Source organism: Trachurus trachurus (genome assembly GCF_905171665.1).
Source record: "Trachurus trachurus genome assembly, chromosome: 7".
In the NCBI taxonomy this organism is placed as follows: domain Eukaryota; kingdom Metazoa; phylum Chordata; class Actinopteri; order Carangiformes; family Carangidae; genus Trachurus; species Trachurus trachurus.
Window position 1 is genome coordinate 33,746,525 of NC_139901.1, and position 18,125 is coordinate 33,764,649.

Here is an 18,125-nt window from a genome sequence, read left to right on the forward strand (position 1 = left end):
TGCTCTGCCCTACAACTGAAGACAGGGGTAAAACTCCTCAGAGTGCAGTTCTGAGAAAAATGAATTTAAAGTATTTTTATTGTCCAGTCAACTGTATTGAATTTAGGATTCTAAAAATTGGTCAAATCCTTGTTTTTGTAAGTGGTAGTCTAGCTGTGTAAAAATATTTAACTCAAACTTAACATTTGACCCTTATTTCAGAGTTACCTCTGTCTGTGCATTGAGGCTAAATATAAGCTGGTCATACAACACAAGAAAGGGGAAACTAACTCCTATTGGTTGGTAGAATGGTAGTAGCCTGTTGTACAGTAGGTGTGTTGAACATCTATACACAGGAAGAAAAAGGGTAACTCTAGTCACTGTGTTCTCTTGTTGTTTCACCGCAGTTTTGGGGAGTTACTGTAAAAACCACCTGCAAATATATCCCAAATAAGATCACGTTGAGTCAAGATATTTATCCACATGATGTAGCAGACCTTTAATGTCCCAAAAATGACAAAATCTCATTTTTGACAAAAAATGAGTTACAGCTTTCTTGCGTTGTAGGGCAGTGCAGCCCTCGCCTCCTCTGTCTCTCTGTCTCTCTGTCTCTCTGTCTCTCTGTCTCTCTGTCTCTCTGTCTCTCTGTCTCTCAGCACCGTCGTCTCCTCCCTGGTCTGAGTTTCTAGACAAACTGTGGATTCAGTTCTGCTGCAGCGTGAACACCACAGATCTGATGGGATGGAGACGGATGCAGTCGCTGCACGTTCAGACGCAGCAGCAGCTCGATCAGATCGATGCTGAACTGGCAGCGTGCAGGTCTGCAGGTCACAGAGGAACCTGCACTTCACATCCTCCGATGCTGCTCTCTGCCACTCTGCGTTTAGACAAACTAGTGTCGCAGTAGAGACCGGACTTCGGTCCTGAGACCAGATCCCCAAGGTCTTTAGTCTTTTCTCTCCAGTCCAGTCCACAGCTGCAGTGACGTCTTAATGTCTCTGTGTCTCTGTCTCACCTTGGTTTCTGTGATGTGATTCAATAAGTTCCAGATAATTTGATTATTATGAGGACTGGGACTGGACACAGTGAAGGACTTGGACTCGGTCTCGGGTTAGATGGATCTTGACTAAGAGGATGAGCAGTGACAGGTGAACAACTCTTCATCACGGCTCCTGTCAGTAGATGGGATGTTTCCAGCAGCAGACCGTGGTCATGATGTAACGGCTGGTTGTTGTAGTGTTGTTGTTGTTGTTGTTGTTGTTGTCGTGTAAGTTCTGTCACTTCATGTGGTTTCAGTTTAACAGACACTGGAGCAGGAAGTCGTCTTGTACATAACTCAAGTAAAACACCAAGAACTTATACACTGCAAAAACTCAAGATCTTTCCAAGAATATTTGTCTTATTTCTTGTCAGAATGTCTCATTTCTAGTCAAAACTAATCTCTTTCCATTTAAAATAAGACTCAAGACTCATTTTCACTTGTTTCAAACTAATTTTCAATTGAAATAAGTAGAAAAATCTGCCAGTGAAAGCAAGTTGTTTTGTGTTTGTAATAAGAAAGAAAAACTTGCTCCACTATCAGATTTTTCTACTTATTTCAAGTGAAAATCTGCTTGAAAGAAGTAAAAAGTGTCTAAAAACAAGCTGCTTTTAATGTGATGAGTCTTATTTTAAGTAGAATGAGATTTGTTTTGACTACAAATAAGACAAATATTCTTGGAAAGATTTTGAGTTTTAGCAGTGTAATGATACTGAAGTAAGAGCAGTTTTATATATAATATTATCATTATTATTATTAGTCCTGGTGCATTAATGCAGAAGCAGAAGTGACTGTTGTTTGTCTTCAAGGTGCAGTGTCTGAATCCACTGACCGGTCCCTTCTAGAGACTCATGTGGCAAAAAGAAGAGAAATCAAACCTCAGTCTGTTAATTGTTCTGTTGTTTATAGTCATCAGCCTTCAGACTAACTGTTTATTACCAGGAGCACAGTGGCAGAAAAGTCAGGAAGTAAGTTGAATTGCAAAGCAAAATATTCACATTTCGTTTTCATTCATGATTCTCTGACACACGTTGGTCTGACACCTGTAATGACAGAGTCAAGGTTCTTTGAGTTGCACAGAAAGAAGAAAGAAAGAAGGTAAATTAACTGGGTAACGGGGCGGAGTCAGAGAAACGTCACTTTGTGCTTCGACCGAGTTTAGAAGACAGATGAGATGCTAACGGCTAACGGCTAACAGACACTGTTAGAGAAAACACTGGTTCTTCCTGGTGGTTTAAGATCATAATCATCATAATTCAGTTCATATTGTGGCATCATGTTGTAGCTGACGTAGACGGAGCAACTTCAGTCTCTTTAATCTGTGAAAAACACGACATTTAATTTATATTTATATCATCTACTGTATTATCCAAACTACAGCTGTCGAGTAAATGTAGAGGTGTTAAAAGTAGTACACACACACACACACACACACACACACACACACACACACACACACACACACACACACACACACACACCCTCTCTCTCCTGGCAGCAGATGTTGTTGTATATTATGAAGTCAGAGGAGTGTGTTGCTGCGTCGCTGCAGCTGAACTACCTGGCTTCTGGCTTCAGCATCATGAGTCACTAATATTATTATGTAACAAACTCAGTGACCGAGTTGTTGTTGGACGACACCTCAGAGCCCAGACACAGAGACACACAGAGACACTGAGACACAGACACACTGAGACACTGAGACACAGAGACACAGAGAGACTGAGACAGAGTTTTATATAGAAAATCCTTCTTTGTCTTCTTAATCGGTCAACAACAGAGATAACAGGTTCAGACAGTCGTAGTCTGATTTGTTGCTCTTTAGGCGGCTACACTGTTCATACCTGTATCACATAGATTGTAGTTAGATAGTATGAGTACTGAAATCAAAAACATTTCGAGTGTAATCATGTTTAAAAAGAGACATAAAGAAATGATTCTCCAGAGGTACATTGAATAATTCACACAAGGTGTTTGATTACTTACTATTTGGATTAAAATGTGTAATGTGTAAAATGTTTAATTAGAACATATAGTTAAAATTATAGGGGTAGGATTAGATAAGTTTATACTTCTTCCTACTCCTTTTCGCTCATGTAAACTGCGCTGCTTATGAGATGTTGTGTATACATTTTTCTGTTCACTTATTATATTATTATTTTATCTTATTTATTTTATTTTTTTTACACTGTCGTTTACATGATCGAAATAAAGATATCAATCAATAGTTTTGTTGTAGGAAAAGCCAAGGCAGCTTTATTTACATGGGGCAATTTCTACTAAGGGGCAACTCGGTGTGCTTTACATGAAAATAAAGAATTGGAAACGGAAAAAATACATAAAAACATGCAATTTTTTAAAATTTAAATAAAACCCAAAATAGTAAAAGTTTGAGCAAGCAAGAAAAACGAATAATATATCTATATATAAAATAAAAATATGAGTTTGCAGCATGTAATATCGATTTGTGTTTAAACAGTTAAGAGGATTTATGGTGCAAACTTCTTTAAAAGAGCTCAACAGAAATGTTTTTAATCTGGATTTAAAAATGCACAGACTTGGGTCATTTCAGTTCCGCTGGTTGACCAGATGTGTAGCGGGGTTTATACTGATTATACTGAGTATCACAGAGACTCTGGACCAGTTCGGCCTGGTCACAGTCATTTATCATAAAGGTTAAAGGGATAGTTCAACATTTTGTCAAATTGGCCCCTTGCCATAACCCCTATAGTCATAGCAGTAGGTTCGTTACCTTTAATTGTCGGTGCAAGCTATTTTTAGAACGGCGGAGCAGAGCCGTGAGCTGCTCAGAGCTACGCTACGGAGGCTCATTATGGGATTTCTTGGTTTCCCTCATCAAACTCATCAAATACACAATCCAACAACTCCACAACGCTCTGGTGGACAAGTTGTGACCTGCACATTCACCACGCTATGAGATAACAACACAACGTTACCACACAGAGTTGTTTTAGAGGGAAATACAGAGACTGTTGATGAAAAACTGTCCCTGAAGGCAACGTGCATCAGCGGTTTTGCATGACTTTTATACATTCATCATCTGTATAAAAACATCCGGATGAAACTAACTGAACAGAAATGTCAGATTTCCACTGTTTGAGGTTTGATTGGTCGTCTTTTAATGACATCATTCATCACGATGCGCCCCCTTCTTCAAAACGATGAAAGACATTTGCAGAAACTTACTTTGCACTGTTGTTAAAGATGAACTACAACTCAACGTCAACTTCTCTTCAAGTGATTGACTCACTTATTGATTTATTAATTCATTTTATTAATAGGTAAATCTGCATTTTCCTTTAACAATGTGAACTGTGAACCTGTTAGAAACGTAAATAGTAAAAAGTGTGTTTGTAAAATCTCAAAAAAATCTCTTCTCCTCCTCTTCGTCGTTGCTGCTGCTGCTGTTGTAATTACCAGACTCATTCAGCTTTATTCCATTACACAACGTCTGGCCATGTTCAGGGGAGAAAAAAGAAAAGAAACCCTCGTATTACTCGTCTTCCTCAGCGGCAGAATGTGGCGCTTTCCACCCGAGTGTCATCTGCTTTCATTAATCTTATTCCCACTAATAGCTCTCCATGGACCTTGGCTTATCCTTCATCCCCACAAACCCACAACGATCCATCCGACCCGACCCGATCCCGTCTTTCCGTTTCTGCTTTTTACTCAAACTGCTGCGAAATATCTCATCATCCTGTCAGACCGACCGCACACACACACAGCTCTTTGTTCCACAGCAACAACAACACAACTCAAATATGAACCATAAACTAACAGAGGGATAAATCCTGCTGCTGTGTTTCACCGTTCAACCTGTGCATGGTGTTTGGTGTGTGTGGTGCGTTCAAGTGCACATAGACTTTCTCTTCTTGTCAGTTTGACTTTTTTTTTCTGGGTTTGATATTGTTTATTTTTAAGACGAGACACCACAGGCAAAATCACTGTTTTTTGGTGTACTGGACTATTTTGCTTCCATAACATGTCTTCTTTCAGAAAAGTGGAAAGAAATGGTAGAAAATCCACATTTAGGTTTTTATTTTACTTCTTTTTTTCTTCTTTTGTCGGTAGATTTCTCCTAAATTTACCAATAGTTAAAATACTACTGTAGTCTGAGCCATGTCATGTCAGGTGTCATTGTAAAGCTCTCTCTCTCCTCAACAATTAATTTGTACTATCAGCAACCAATCATAAAAGTACGATTGACAATAACAATCTGTGTAATTTTACAGTCCAAGTCTTTAAAGGCCGTTTTCTCAGAAAGAGTTTTTCAGACTCAGACTCCTCTCTAGAAATCTCCACTTCATCAGCACTTACAGACACCAAACCTTCCACTTTGATCCCTTTCTATATTCTGAAGGTTTTTACAGAGGGGATTGTTGATATATCATTCACAGCCTCATTTAGACAACATTTTATTACTAAAAACATGGAGACATTAGATGTTTTAAAGGGCTGGTGACAGTATTTTCTCATTTACAGAGTGATAAAAAGAGATATCCACAATCCTCCTCTGTAAAAACTAAAGACTATAATATGTCAACAAAATAAAACAAGACTTGGCGGTGCGTGGCGCAGTGGTTAAAGCGTCCGCCCAATGTAGAGGCTACAGTCCTCAATGCAGGTGTCACCGGTTCGAATCCCGCATCGGGCAGACCTTTCCTGCATGTCATTCCCCCTCTCTCTGCCTCTCCCTTTCCTGTCTATCTCACTATGTGCTATCCAATAAAGGCAAAAACGCCAAAAAATATAGGCTACTAAAAAATAAAACAAGAATTTTGAAAGTAGCTTTATCCATTGTTCAGATTTATGTTCTGGAAATGTATGCAAATTAGCGCATATTTCATCAGACATTGTCTCATTTACATATTTAAAACATAAAATTTGACAAAACTAATAATTGTCTTAATGTGAGTGATGAACTTGGGAAGTTTCATGGTGAAATCTGTTAAAGGGACAACGAGGAGTTTCTATTTGGTTATAAAAAGTCTCATATTAATGTGGATGAATCTCCGTTACCACTTGTTAATGGTCCATTTTAGATAAATCTATGGTTTTGTCTCTATGGTTATTTTGTTATTATTAGTGGTGGTGGAAATGCTGGGCGAGCCGACCAGCGTTTCTTTACTTTCGGTTTCGTGGCGAGTCATGAGAATAACGCCGCCGAATCTCCGTTTATGGTTGGAACTACGACGGTATGTGATCGTCTTCCAACCTCTGACTTTAATTCTTGATGAATGAAAACATGAGTCTGTCTTGCACCGGTCAAAGAATTTCACGGTGCAGAGGCTCATAAATGTAGTGAGAAAACACTTCGCTTTTACAAAACTCCTCCTTGTCCCTTTAATTAAATGTTTTACCCTATTCACCTCTAGTGCTCTAATCCTTCCTCCCCTGAAGCTGCTGCGTGCACCGATCTGCACCGATCTGCACCGATCTGCAGCGGTCGGAGCAGTAAAAGTTTGTGCTAAAAGTAAAAAGTAAAAGCTTTCTGCTGCTTGTCTTTCAGGTGCGTCTGGTGATCGGTGAGAAGGGTTTGGTGTGTGAGGAGCGCGACGTGAGCCTCCCGCTGCAGGAGCACAAGGAGCCGTGGTTCATGAGGCTCAACCTGGGCGAGGAGGTGCCCGTCTTCCTCCACGGCGACGCCATCATCAGCGACTACAACCAGATCATCGACTACCTGGAGAAAACCTTCGTGGGAGGTAAGGTGCAGGGTTTTTTTAACTTTAATTCTCTCTCTTTTACTTTTTAGACTTTGATTTTCTATCTGTTGCAAAGCGATCGGCCAATTAGAGCTGAGCAGCTGTTGGATTTCTCTGCAGGGTGAAGCGTTGTGGATAAAGAAGAGAGCTGCTTGACATTTAAAGGGTTTAGAGGCTGCTGTGTTTTTTAAAGCCTTTTCCAAATCCAAACAGGAATCTGAGACGTCGGCTGCAGCGTTGGCATTTAAAACAGAAACATATCAGCCACTAGTTTGGTTTGTTTGGTCGGAGGTTAAATGAAAGATAAAAATATGCTGTGTCAGAGTTTAATCGAATGATTACAGCTCTGTTTGTTTAGAGAGACTTTTTTTTATTACATTTAATGTTAAAAAGTCAAAGATATTATTTAAAAAAAGAAATATGAATGAATATAAAAAACAAACCGACGAGTAGTCTGTGTGTGAGGCGTTCAGGGAACATCTAGTCTGTGTGTGAGGCGTTCAGGGAACATCTAGTCTGTGTGTGAGGCGTTCAGGGAACATCTAGTCTGTGTGTGAGGCGTTCAGGGAACATCTAGTCTGTGTGTTTGAGGCGTTCAGGGAACATCTAGTCTGTGTGTGAGGCGTTCAGGGAACATCTAGTCTGTCTGTGAGGCGTTCAGGGAACATCTAGTCTGTGTGTGTGAGGCGTTCAGGGAACATCTAGTCTGTGTGTGTGAGGCGTTCAGGGAACATCTAGTCTGTGTGTGTGAGGCGTTCAGGGAACATCTAGTCTGTGTGTGTGAGGCGTTCAGGGAACATCTAGTCTGTGTGTGTGTGAGGCGTTCAGGGAACATCTAGTCTGTGTGTGTGAGGCGTTCAGGGAACATCTAGTCTGTGTGTGTGAGGCGTTCAGGGAACATCTAGTCTGTGTGTGTGTGAGGCGTTCAGGGAACATCTAGTCTGTGTGTGTGAGGCGTTCAGGGAACAACTAGTCTGTGTGTGTGAGGCGTTCAGGGAACATCTAGTCTGTGTGTGTGAGGCGTTCAGGGAACATCTAGTCTGTCCTCTTTCCATCAAACTCCTTTTCCGACTGCTTTTGAAACTCCATTCTTAGTTTTCTTCTTTTATTTTTATTGTTTTAGACATTGTAGGATATATTTTATCATTTATTTCCTCTTTGTATTTCATTTATTTCCTTTGCTCGTTCCCTTTTGGAGCAAGAAATAAGAATTTCCTTCAGGATGAATAAAGTTCTGTCTGATTGAATCCAACTCTCCCTGTTAGTGACCAGTCTGTTATTTAACCATCACTAGTCTGAAGCTGCTTAATGAAGGTAAAAGTCCTGCAGAGTTCCTCTTTAAAGGAAACATCCATCTGTTCTCTCTGATCCAGGGTCAGTTTCTTCTCTTCGGTGGTTAAAGTCCAGTTAGAGATAAAACTCAATCTGTGGTTTCAGGGTGGTGGATGTTGGAGTTTCTGCTGCTTCCATAAATAAAAGATTCAATAAACATTCAGGTCTATAATATAACAGCTTTAACACCGTGTTTTACTCTCTGACAGGCTGGATAGAGAGAGATAAACCATGTTGATGCTGCTTCTCAGCTTCTCTGCTGTGAGGAATAACCTGTCTGACACGTCTTTATGAGTCAATGTGATTTACTTTTTATAATATTTCTTCTATTTTGTTGTTTTTAGTTGGAGAGAAGCCGCACCAAGTCTCATTGTTCAGTGTAGAACGACAGTCAAGTTCATTCTCTCGTTCATTTACTCATTTTGGGAACACGTCCACGCTCAGGTCCTCACTGAGGAATACAGATCAGAGTTTCTGCTTCAGTGTTTCTGCTGGATTTGGTGAAATAGAATAGCAGAAATACACATAAATATTGCTTGTCAGTGTTTGAAATTACAAATGTAATTGGTGTTGCTCTCTGTTCTGTGGGACAATACGCTGCTGACGCCTTTGAAACACGTCGTTTAAACATGAAAAACGATTCAAATATTTGGAGAGAGAGACGTTTTAGGGATCGGACGGACGCACCAAGTCTCCATCTAATGATGATGATAACCTGATGTATGATTTCAACCGGAGAAACTTTCATTCCATAAGTGTGCAGATGATGATATGCGATGCAAAGTGTGTGTTGTTGTTGTTGTTGTTGTTGTTGTTGTTGTTGTTGTTGTGTGCTCACACTCGGTGGACGCACACTTCATCCAGTTGGCGGCGGTTTGGACGGAGCTGTGAGAGACGATTGGTCCATCTGGAACAATATCCACCTTTTTCCGAACGTCAACAACGTAGCCTGTTTTGCCGGTTTTGCTCTTCCGGTGGAATTTTATGTTTCCGTTTCCATGGTTTCGGTAGTCGCGGTAAATGCATGGATTTATTTATATTTTTTCAGTGAAAATCTGTAAAACGCATGGATCATCACACCAGCTTTTAACAGTGGATATCATCATAATTGCTGATTACCGGGGGGCGTGCTGTTAATTTACAATGGGTGAGAGTTCATGGTCTTACACACGTGCTTTAGAGTTTTAGTAGCGTGGACTTTTACGTGCAAATCTACACACAGATTTACCAACGTTTCATGAAGGAGACCCAGAGTGTTCACAGTTCAGCTCAGGTTGCATAAAGCTCCTCGTCCTTCTGCTTCTACACAGATTAATCCTTTTAAAATGTCAAACTGCTCCTTTAAAAAAAGAAGAGTGCCATTATAGAGAGCCTAAGCGGAAGCAGGAAGTAACGGCGCCATGGGACCTCAACTCTGAAAAACTCGCCATTCAAATGAATGAGACTGAAAATTTTATTTCGTGATCCGTTTGAATTGCGCCATGAGAAAAAAATATGTCCTCTACCTGTTTAAAACATCACGTTTCATGAAGAGAAATCAGCCGTTTATCATAAAACGGCAACAGAAGAATGTATTTTGTGTAAAGACCGCTCTACGGACTACAGATCTGTGTCCCACAGAAAATACGTCACCAACTGACACGGGAAAGGGCGGCATTTGGTCGCCATGGTGACGTCACCTACGCGACTTGTAGTCTTTCTGCTTACAGATTCTTCTGAATTTTATTCTACAATAGCTTTACAACAAACTGCTGATTTCTCGGGATGAAACGTGATGTTTTAAACAGGTAGAGGACAGATTTTTTTCTCATGGCACAATTCAAACGGATCACGAAATAAAATTTTCAGTCCCGTTCATTTGAATGGCGAGTTTTTCAGAGTTGAGGTCCCATGGTGACCGTTACTTCCTGCTTCCGCTTAGGCTCTCTATTCCACGTTCCTGGCCTAATTCCTGGCTGGGTGTTTGCCACGAGGCTGGAGGAGGGAGGAGGAGGGGGGTGGGGCGGTGTTCAACACAACGACCTGCTGCTGAAACACAGAGAGGTTTGATCTGAGAGCAGAGTCACGGTTCCCTCACCGCTACGTCGCTGCGTCGCTGCTGATGACAGGACGGAGATGTAGCGGGAGGAGGGTGGAGCTGCATCTGGCCCCGGTCCAGAGAGCTGAGTCATCAGGACCAACAGGCCGACCTGCTGCAGGTGGTCTGAGCTGCTGCAGCGTCGCCGTGGAAACACGTGACATCAGAGGAACTCTGCTGCATCCGTACCTGAGCTCCAGAGTTTTATCTCTAACTGGACTTTAAAGGGAAAGTTCACCCAAAATTGAAATTTATTTTTAAAATTTCTCATGATCTCCTCCCCCTCATGTGGACTAAGGGCTGGGAGAAGTTTCAGAGTCCTCCGTGGCTTCTCTGAGTTACAGGGGGTCTCGGCGTAGCAGTGCATGTCCATATGACGGTTGCAAATGGATACCAACTGTCTTCGTAACAAAAAGACACACCAAAAAACATCCAAATACCTCCATGCTGCTCGTATGTAATGTCCCTCTGGTATTGAAGCCCCGAAATGAGAAATTGTTCCGCCGGTGACACAGGCAGAGCAGTGAACTGAGACACTGGGAGCTTCCGCTACAAACAAGCTTAAAATATAGACTTATTTAATTTTTTTCTGAACAATTTCTCATGTCGGGGCTTCAATACAAGACGGACATTACAGACGAGCAGCATGGAGGTATTTGGATGTTTTTTTGGTGTATCCCTTTAATGAAACTGTCCCTGTTGTGTTTTAGTTGTTAGATAACTGGTTTCTCTCTCTGTGCTCCACACTGAGTTTAGTTCAGTTTAAACTCGTCCAGTCGGTGCAGCTCGTTCAGCTCCAGAGGTTTGTTTTTATTCCTGCCAGGCTCGTCTGTTACCTAGGTTACCGCTGTGTGTGTGTGTTATTTTGGGTTGTGCAGAACCAAGCTTGGTAACCAACGGTTGCTTAGAAACGCTCTGTTGCAGGCCTATATACTCTGCACTGCAAAAACTCAAAATCTCTCAAAGAATATTTGTCTTATTTCTTGTCAAAATGTCTCATTTCTAGTCAAAACTAATCTCTTTCCACTTAAACTAAGACTCATCACCTAAAAATGAACTTGTTTTTAGATCATTTTCACTTGTTTCAAACAAATATTCACTTGAAATAAGTAGAAAAATCTGCCAGTGAAAGCAAGTTTTTTTTATGCTCGTAATAAGAAAGAAAAACTTGCTCCACTATCAGATTTTTCTACTTATTTCTAGTGAAAATCTGCTTGAAAGAAGTAAAAAGTGTCTAAAAACAAGCTACTTTTAATGTGATGAGTCTTATTCTAAGTAGAATGAGATTTGTTTTGACTAGAAATTACAATTTAACTAGATTAAGAGTTTAGTTCAGTTTAAACTCGTCCAGTCAGTGCAGCTCGTTCAGCTCCAGAGGTTTGTTTTTATTCCTGCCAGGCTCGTCTGTTACCTAGGTTACCGCTGTGTGTGTGTGTTATTTTGGGTTATGCAGAACCAAGCCTGGTAACCGACGGTTGCTTAGAAACGCTCTGTTGCAGGCCTATACTCTGCACTGCAAAAACTCAAAATCTCTCCAAGAATATTTGTCTCATTTCTAGTCAAAACTAATCTCTTTCCACTTAAAATAAGACTCATCACCTAAAGATTAACTTGTTTTTGATCATTTTTACTTCTTTCAAACTAATTTTCACTTGAAATAAGTAGAAAAATCTGCCAGTGAAAGCAAGTTTTTTTTATGCTCGTAATAAAAAAGAAAAACTTGCTCCACTATCAGATTTTTCTACTTATTTCAAGTGAAAATCTGTTTGAAAGAAGTAAAAAGTGTCTAAAAACAAGCTGCTTTTAATGTGATGAGTCTTATTTTAAGTAGAATTAGATTTGTTTAGACTAGAAATAAGACAAATATTCTTGGTAAGAGTTTGAGTTTTTGCAGTGTGTGTGTGTGTGTGTGTGTGTGTGATGCTGCTGCAGATCTCTAACATGTTTGTGTTGTTGTTGTGTGTTTGCTCTCTGTGCTGCAGACGCGGTGGCTCAGCTGGTCCCAGACCCGGACTCTCCTCTCCACGAGCGCGTGCAGCAGTACCGCCAGCTGCTGGACGGTCTGCCCATGGACGCCTACACACACGGCTGCATCCTCCATCCGGAGCTCACCATCGACTCAATGATCCCAAAGTACGCCACCGCAGAAATACGTAGTAAGTGAAGCAGCTCAGCGGACTGTGACGGCACAACTGTTATAATATAAAACCTTTTAAATCCACGACAACACTGAGTCTTAACTAGAACCAAGATCTCCTCTCTCTGGAGCTCTAGCAACAACCAGAGCCACTGGAAAAGAGAGTAACAACAGCATTGGTCCAATGGAAGCGCCTCCTGGTGGAGGAATATGGGTTTTGCAAAAGCGCCCAAGAACTGACATCTCTGCATTGTTGGTGAATGAGCAAGTGTGGTATTTTCAATAATTTAAAGGGATAGTAGCATTTTTTTTAAAAGTGGGGTTGTATGATCTACAAACAGCCCCTAAGGGCCGGATTTACTAAAGGTTTGCGTGTATTAAAACGTGTGCAAACGTGATTGCACGCGCAAACACATGTGGAACCTGATCTACTAACCGGACGCACCGAGGATTGCGTCTCTCACACGGGCAAAATAGCACGTGCGATCCATTTAGCGTGTTTGCCTTGATGAATATGTAAATATGGGCGTTTCAGCCAGAACGTGCAAAGTACTGGGAGGATTAGATGCAAATCGATTTATTTAGCGAGGGCAATGTGATTTACCAAACCAGGAAGAGATTGCGGTGGCTGTTTTTGCGTCTTTATTCACCACGTCTGAAAACCATGTAGTAACTGATACAACTTTGCCAAAACGTATGCGTTTATTGATTTGATACCTGTCAGAGCCCCGTGATCTCACATCTCTGCATTTCCTCACGTCTGGGTAATTCTCTAACAGTTTTTCAGCCGTGTTAAAAGTCATTTATGCGCCGTTACGCACGGGGCACATCTGTCCTGCAGTGCGCTCCTCTCTTTTCCTCTCCTCTCCTCTCCTCTCCTCTCCTCTCCTCTCACCTGGCTGCTCAGCTCCGTCTTTCAGTCCCGGTCCCGGACTGAGACATGTCACCGCTGCCTTCACCCGTCTTTGATCCCTCTGGTCAGTGGTCAGAGCGTTTAGATCCGTGTGTCCCACCTGAGCTCTCTATTAATCCACTGGATCATGGGCGGCACACACACATTATAGGTGTGTGATTGTGGCTGCAGCTGCTGCCTGTTCGTCACTATATGACGAGTTGAGCCCTGTAGCGATTTGTGTTTATTAATCTAAACAGAGCGCAAGAGAGATGAACACACATGCTGTCATTGTATGCAACGGATCAAATGTCATTCTGTCCCTTCGTCCGTCCAGCTCTCTGTCCACTCTCTCCATGGCGGAAACGATTACCATGCGCAAATCCCTCATTTACATATTGCGGTTTGCGCGTGTTTTCATTTAGCGGGTTACTCTTAGTAGATCACCTGTTTTGCGTGCACTAACCAAACTCGCAATATTATAGCGGGCGCAAACAATATAGCGCCCGCTATCTGAGATCTTAGTAAATCCGGCCCTAAGTACTTTAATTGCATTAGAAGACCCTCTGCACTCCTCCCGTTAGCAACGCCAGCCCATAATAGCCCTGCCCAGAGATTTACAACATACAGTGTTGTGAACAGACCCAAAGAAACGGCCTATTTTCACGGCCTAAAAGAGGTTTTACCTGAAAAAAAAATACACAGTTCCATTGTTCACTATAATATAATTTTTTCCAGCCCTTCAAAGTGCAGGAAAAACACAGTTTTTATTTGGACCGAACCAACTGCTGATCGGCGGGCGCTAACCCTGGGCGGAGGGATACGTGAGTTGGTTAGGTCCAAATAAAAACTGTGTGGATGGAACTGTGTTTTTTTTTTTTCAGGTAAAACCTCTTTTAGGCCACGAAAATAGGCCGTTTCTTTGGGTCTGTTCACAACACTGCATGTTGTAAATCTCTGGGCAGGGCTATTATGGGCTGGCGTTGCTAACGGGAGGAGTGCAGAGAGTCTTCTACTGCAACTAAAGTACTTAGGGGCTATTTGTAGATCATACAACCCCACTTAAAAAAAAAATGATACTATCCCTTTAAGGACATTTATAGATCACCCACGTTAATAGCATCGTTGAGGATCCTTTACAGATAAACATTAACACATAGGCGAGTAAAAAAAAACACACAAAAAACAGTTGTCTACATTAATGTTTCAATCTGCATTTTGTAATAAACTAATTCTAAGTATAATTTGATATGACCAAGACACCTAAAAACAAAAACACGGCCGTTTTCATCAATTTACAAGCAAGTGGGCAACACACATACATTGGAGTGAAAACGTTTTCTGGGCGCTTTTGCAACACCCATATCCTGCCACTAGGGGCGCAAAACCCTTAAACCCTTAAACCCTTAAACCCTTAAACCCTTAAACCCTTACCACGGGAGTCAATGGAGGTGTCCTCACTCTCTTTTACAGTGCTCTAGCAACAACAGGTCGGTGTCAGCCAATCAGAAGAGAGGAGGAGGCTCTGAGTCTCTCTTCTGATTGGCTGACTGTTTTCTAACGTGATCCAATAAAGAAAAACAGAGCAGATTTCAGAATAAAACACTCAGAGAAACTAAAAATCCTGCAAAGTCGTTGTTGTTGTTGGATGGTGTTGTGCAGGTGGTGAGGGGGCGGGGCTTAGTTGTGACACACTACACATGGACATCTACCTTTATACTGTATGGAGCTTTAACACAAACATCTACCTTTATACTGTATGGAGCTTTAACACAAACATCTACCTTTATACTGTATGGAGCTTTAACACAAACATCTACCTTTATACTGTATGGAGCTTTAACACAAACATCTACCTTTATACTGTATGGAGCTTTAACACAAACATCTACCTTTATACTGTATGGAGCTTTAACACAAACATCTACCTTTATACTGTATGGAGCTTTAATGACTAACTGTGTTGTTATTGTGCGTGGTTAGTTGAGTGGATTCCTGCCACTGAATCCACTCAAGTGTGTATAAAACACACTGTTCAGTGAACACACACGCGCACTCATATTGTGCATCGGTACAGAATGATTTCATGTGACAGTCTGTTCTGCTGCATGTTCACACACGTTTCACATAATGAATGAAAACATGGAGGTTTACAGCAGCATGTAGAGTGTTATTATAAGACTGTGTCACTGTGCATGTTAAACTCTTATTGTAGACAACTACAACTGTGTTGACGTGTTGGTTAAATTCATCTCAGTGTGTTCAACTTATTATTCTGAACATTTACAAAGGTGAACAAGCTCCAACTAGAGGACCAACTGAACAAAACCACACACACACACACACACACACACACACACACACACACACACACACACACACACACACACACACACACACACACACACACACACACACACACACACACACACACACACACACACACACACACACACACAAACACAGACATTATGAATGCAAAACTATTCATCTTCTTTACAGCCTTTTCCACATCATTGAAAAACAAATCTGTGTGTTTATGTGCACTACGTGCTCTGCGTACTGTAATGTGACGCTGCTCAGCACCAGAGGCCCTGAACGCAGCAGCAGCAGCAGCAGCAGCAGCAGCAGCAGCTCAGTGTGGCGATGCGTTCAGGTTCATCCTGGTCAGTCTGTAGAGCTGAGTGTTTATACCAGTGATGACCTCACCATGTGAATAAACCAGAGTTAATGATCCAGTAAAACTCTGATCAGTCTGTGTCTCTATAAAACTCACAGTGATGTAAATGTTGCTGTTAACGAGCTGCTTAGTTTATGTTTTGCATTTTCATTTGCTGTTTATTTACCAGTGTTGAGTCAAACTTTACTCCTTTATTCACCAACATCTGGCTCCAGATGTGGAACCAGCACCAACATTAACTCTGTTTTGTATAACATAGATAGATAGATAGATAGATAGATAGATAGATAGATAGATAGATAGATAGATAGATAGATAGATAGATAGATAGATAGATAGATAGATTCTTTGTTGTCTGTCTTGAGTAAAAACAGAAATTTGTCTTTAAAACACAATTAAAAACCACACGCAGGCAATAAAAAAACAAAAAACTAAACAATTAATCTTTATTCTCATTGGCTCACTGTACAGACTGATATGTATTTAAAAAAGTATAAACTCCAACAGGCTTAACACACAATTAAAATGCATCGAAGAACAGTTCATGTCATGTGCGATTACAATTTTACTCACCACTGAAAAGTAAAATAGTAAAATAGTAGGAAGACTCCAAAAGCCTCTGATTGATTTCTACACCAAGAGGACGATGAGGAGGAAGGCTGTGAACATTATAGAAGACAGCTCCCTTACCCTGTTAAACTCGCAATATGTTGACAACTAAAGGGACAGTTCATAGTGAATTATTTTAATTTCTCTGGGTTCATGTTGAGGTTTTATTCCCACACACTGGGGCATACGTATTATTAGTTTATCTTTATCTGTTTCAGCCTCAAACTGATCATACTGTAGATGAGACTGGACAAACACAGGATGGATTATTTTCTTATGATGGATAAAATTGTTGATTATTGATATTTTTTGTTATTGCCAATTTGCCAACAAAAAGGAAATTTTCGTATAATTTTCTCATCAGTCCAGATAAAATCCTCCACCAGCTGGAACCTCTAATGGTTTGTTTATATGAAAACACTCTCACTGAGTAAACTGGTTTTCTGGTGGGAATTAATTCACTTGAATCAGCAAACATTTTCCAGTGTGATATACAGTATGTGTAAAACGTGTGTGTGTGTGTGTGTGTGTGTGTGTGTGTGTGTGTGTGTGTGTGTGTGTGTGTGTGTGTGTGTGTGTGTGTGTGTGTGTGTGTGTGTGTGTGTGTGTGTGTGTGTGTGTGTGTAGGACATCTGACCAACGCTGCGACGGAGCTGATGAAGTTGGACCATGAGGAGCCTCAGCTGACAGAACCGTACCTGTCCAAGCAGAAGAAGCTCATGGTCAGTTTCACGTCATGTACCTTTAATGCACCAAAATATACAAAAACTTACTTTTTTATTATTTTTTTTATTTTAAGGGTGTTTCCCAAAACCCCATTTAAACCCTCAAATGTTTATTTGATTATCCATCAATTATTCACAAATTGAAATTCTCATTAAAACATGAGCCCATTTATTTAATCACTTATCCACGTTCAGTCCATGTGGGTTAGGGTGTGGTGAAATACAGCGCAAAGATTCCCTTAAAATGTCCTTGAACATGTTGTAAACCCATGAACTGTCTGTATAAAGATGCACAGGAACGAACAATGAATATTAATCACAGACAAACTCAGCAGCTCTGCAGCAGAAACAGTCTGACATTTTGTAACCACAAATAGCTGTTATTCTTTATCTTCTGGAGGTGTATATTTATTTAATTATTTATCTTTGCCTGTATCAATTTAATTCACTTGTTTTGAGTACTCTGTCGTATGAAGTATCCAATCATGTTGATACAGCTGTTTTGTGCAATGGTATGGGACTGTTTGTATTGTTTGTTAAGTGGATGTATGTGTTCTTATTGGGTGGCAAAGCATCTTCCCCTTGGGGATCAATACAGTTTTCTAATCTAATCGAATCTGATCTAATCTAATCTAATCTAACCTTTGGCCTGAATAAATACAGTTCATGTTCCCAGGAGGAAACAGCAGTGAACTAAACTAAACTGAACTAAACTTACTTCGTCTAAATCTGTTTCTGTGACACTTTACATTCAGCTGATGATGCAAAGTGAAGGAAAACTGTTTTTTAAAGAGAGAAAAAGAGGTTTAGACTCAGTGAGATCAGTCCCATCAGCCTCAGCTCTTTAGGTTTGGTGCTAATTACCAATGTTTTCATGCTAAACTAAGACGGTGAACGTGTCTAACAGACATCGATGTCGTGTCGTGCAGCGT

At 40.8% G+C, this 18,125-nt stretch overlaps 1 protein-coding gene across 1 annotated transcript in view; it reads left to right on the forward strand.

The window, feature by feature from the left end:
- Positions 1-18,125, forward strand: part of gdap1l1 (ganglioside induced differentiation associated protein 1-like 1) — a gene marked incomplete at both ends in the record, with an annotated part of 43,292 nt that overhangs the window by 22,023 nt on the left and 3,144 nt on the right. The window contains 3 exons of the mRNA XM_083974694.1: positions 6,549-6,741; positions 12,133-12,306; positions 17,096-17,190. Of these exons, the coding sequence (XP_083830820.1) occupies positions 6,549-6,741; positions 12,133-12,306; positions 17,096-17,190 (462 nt within the window). The remainder of the gene's footprint in view (positions 1-6,548; positions 6,742-12,132; positions 12,307-17,095; positions 17,191-18,125) is intronic.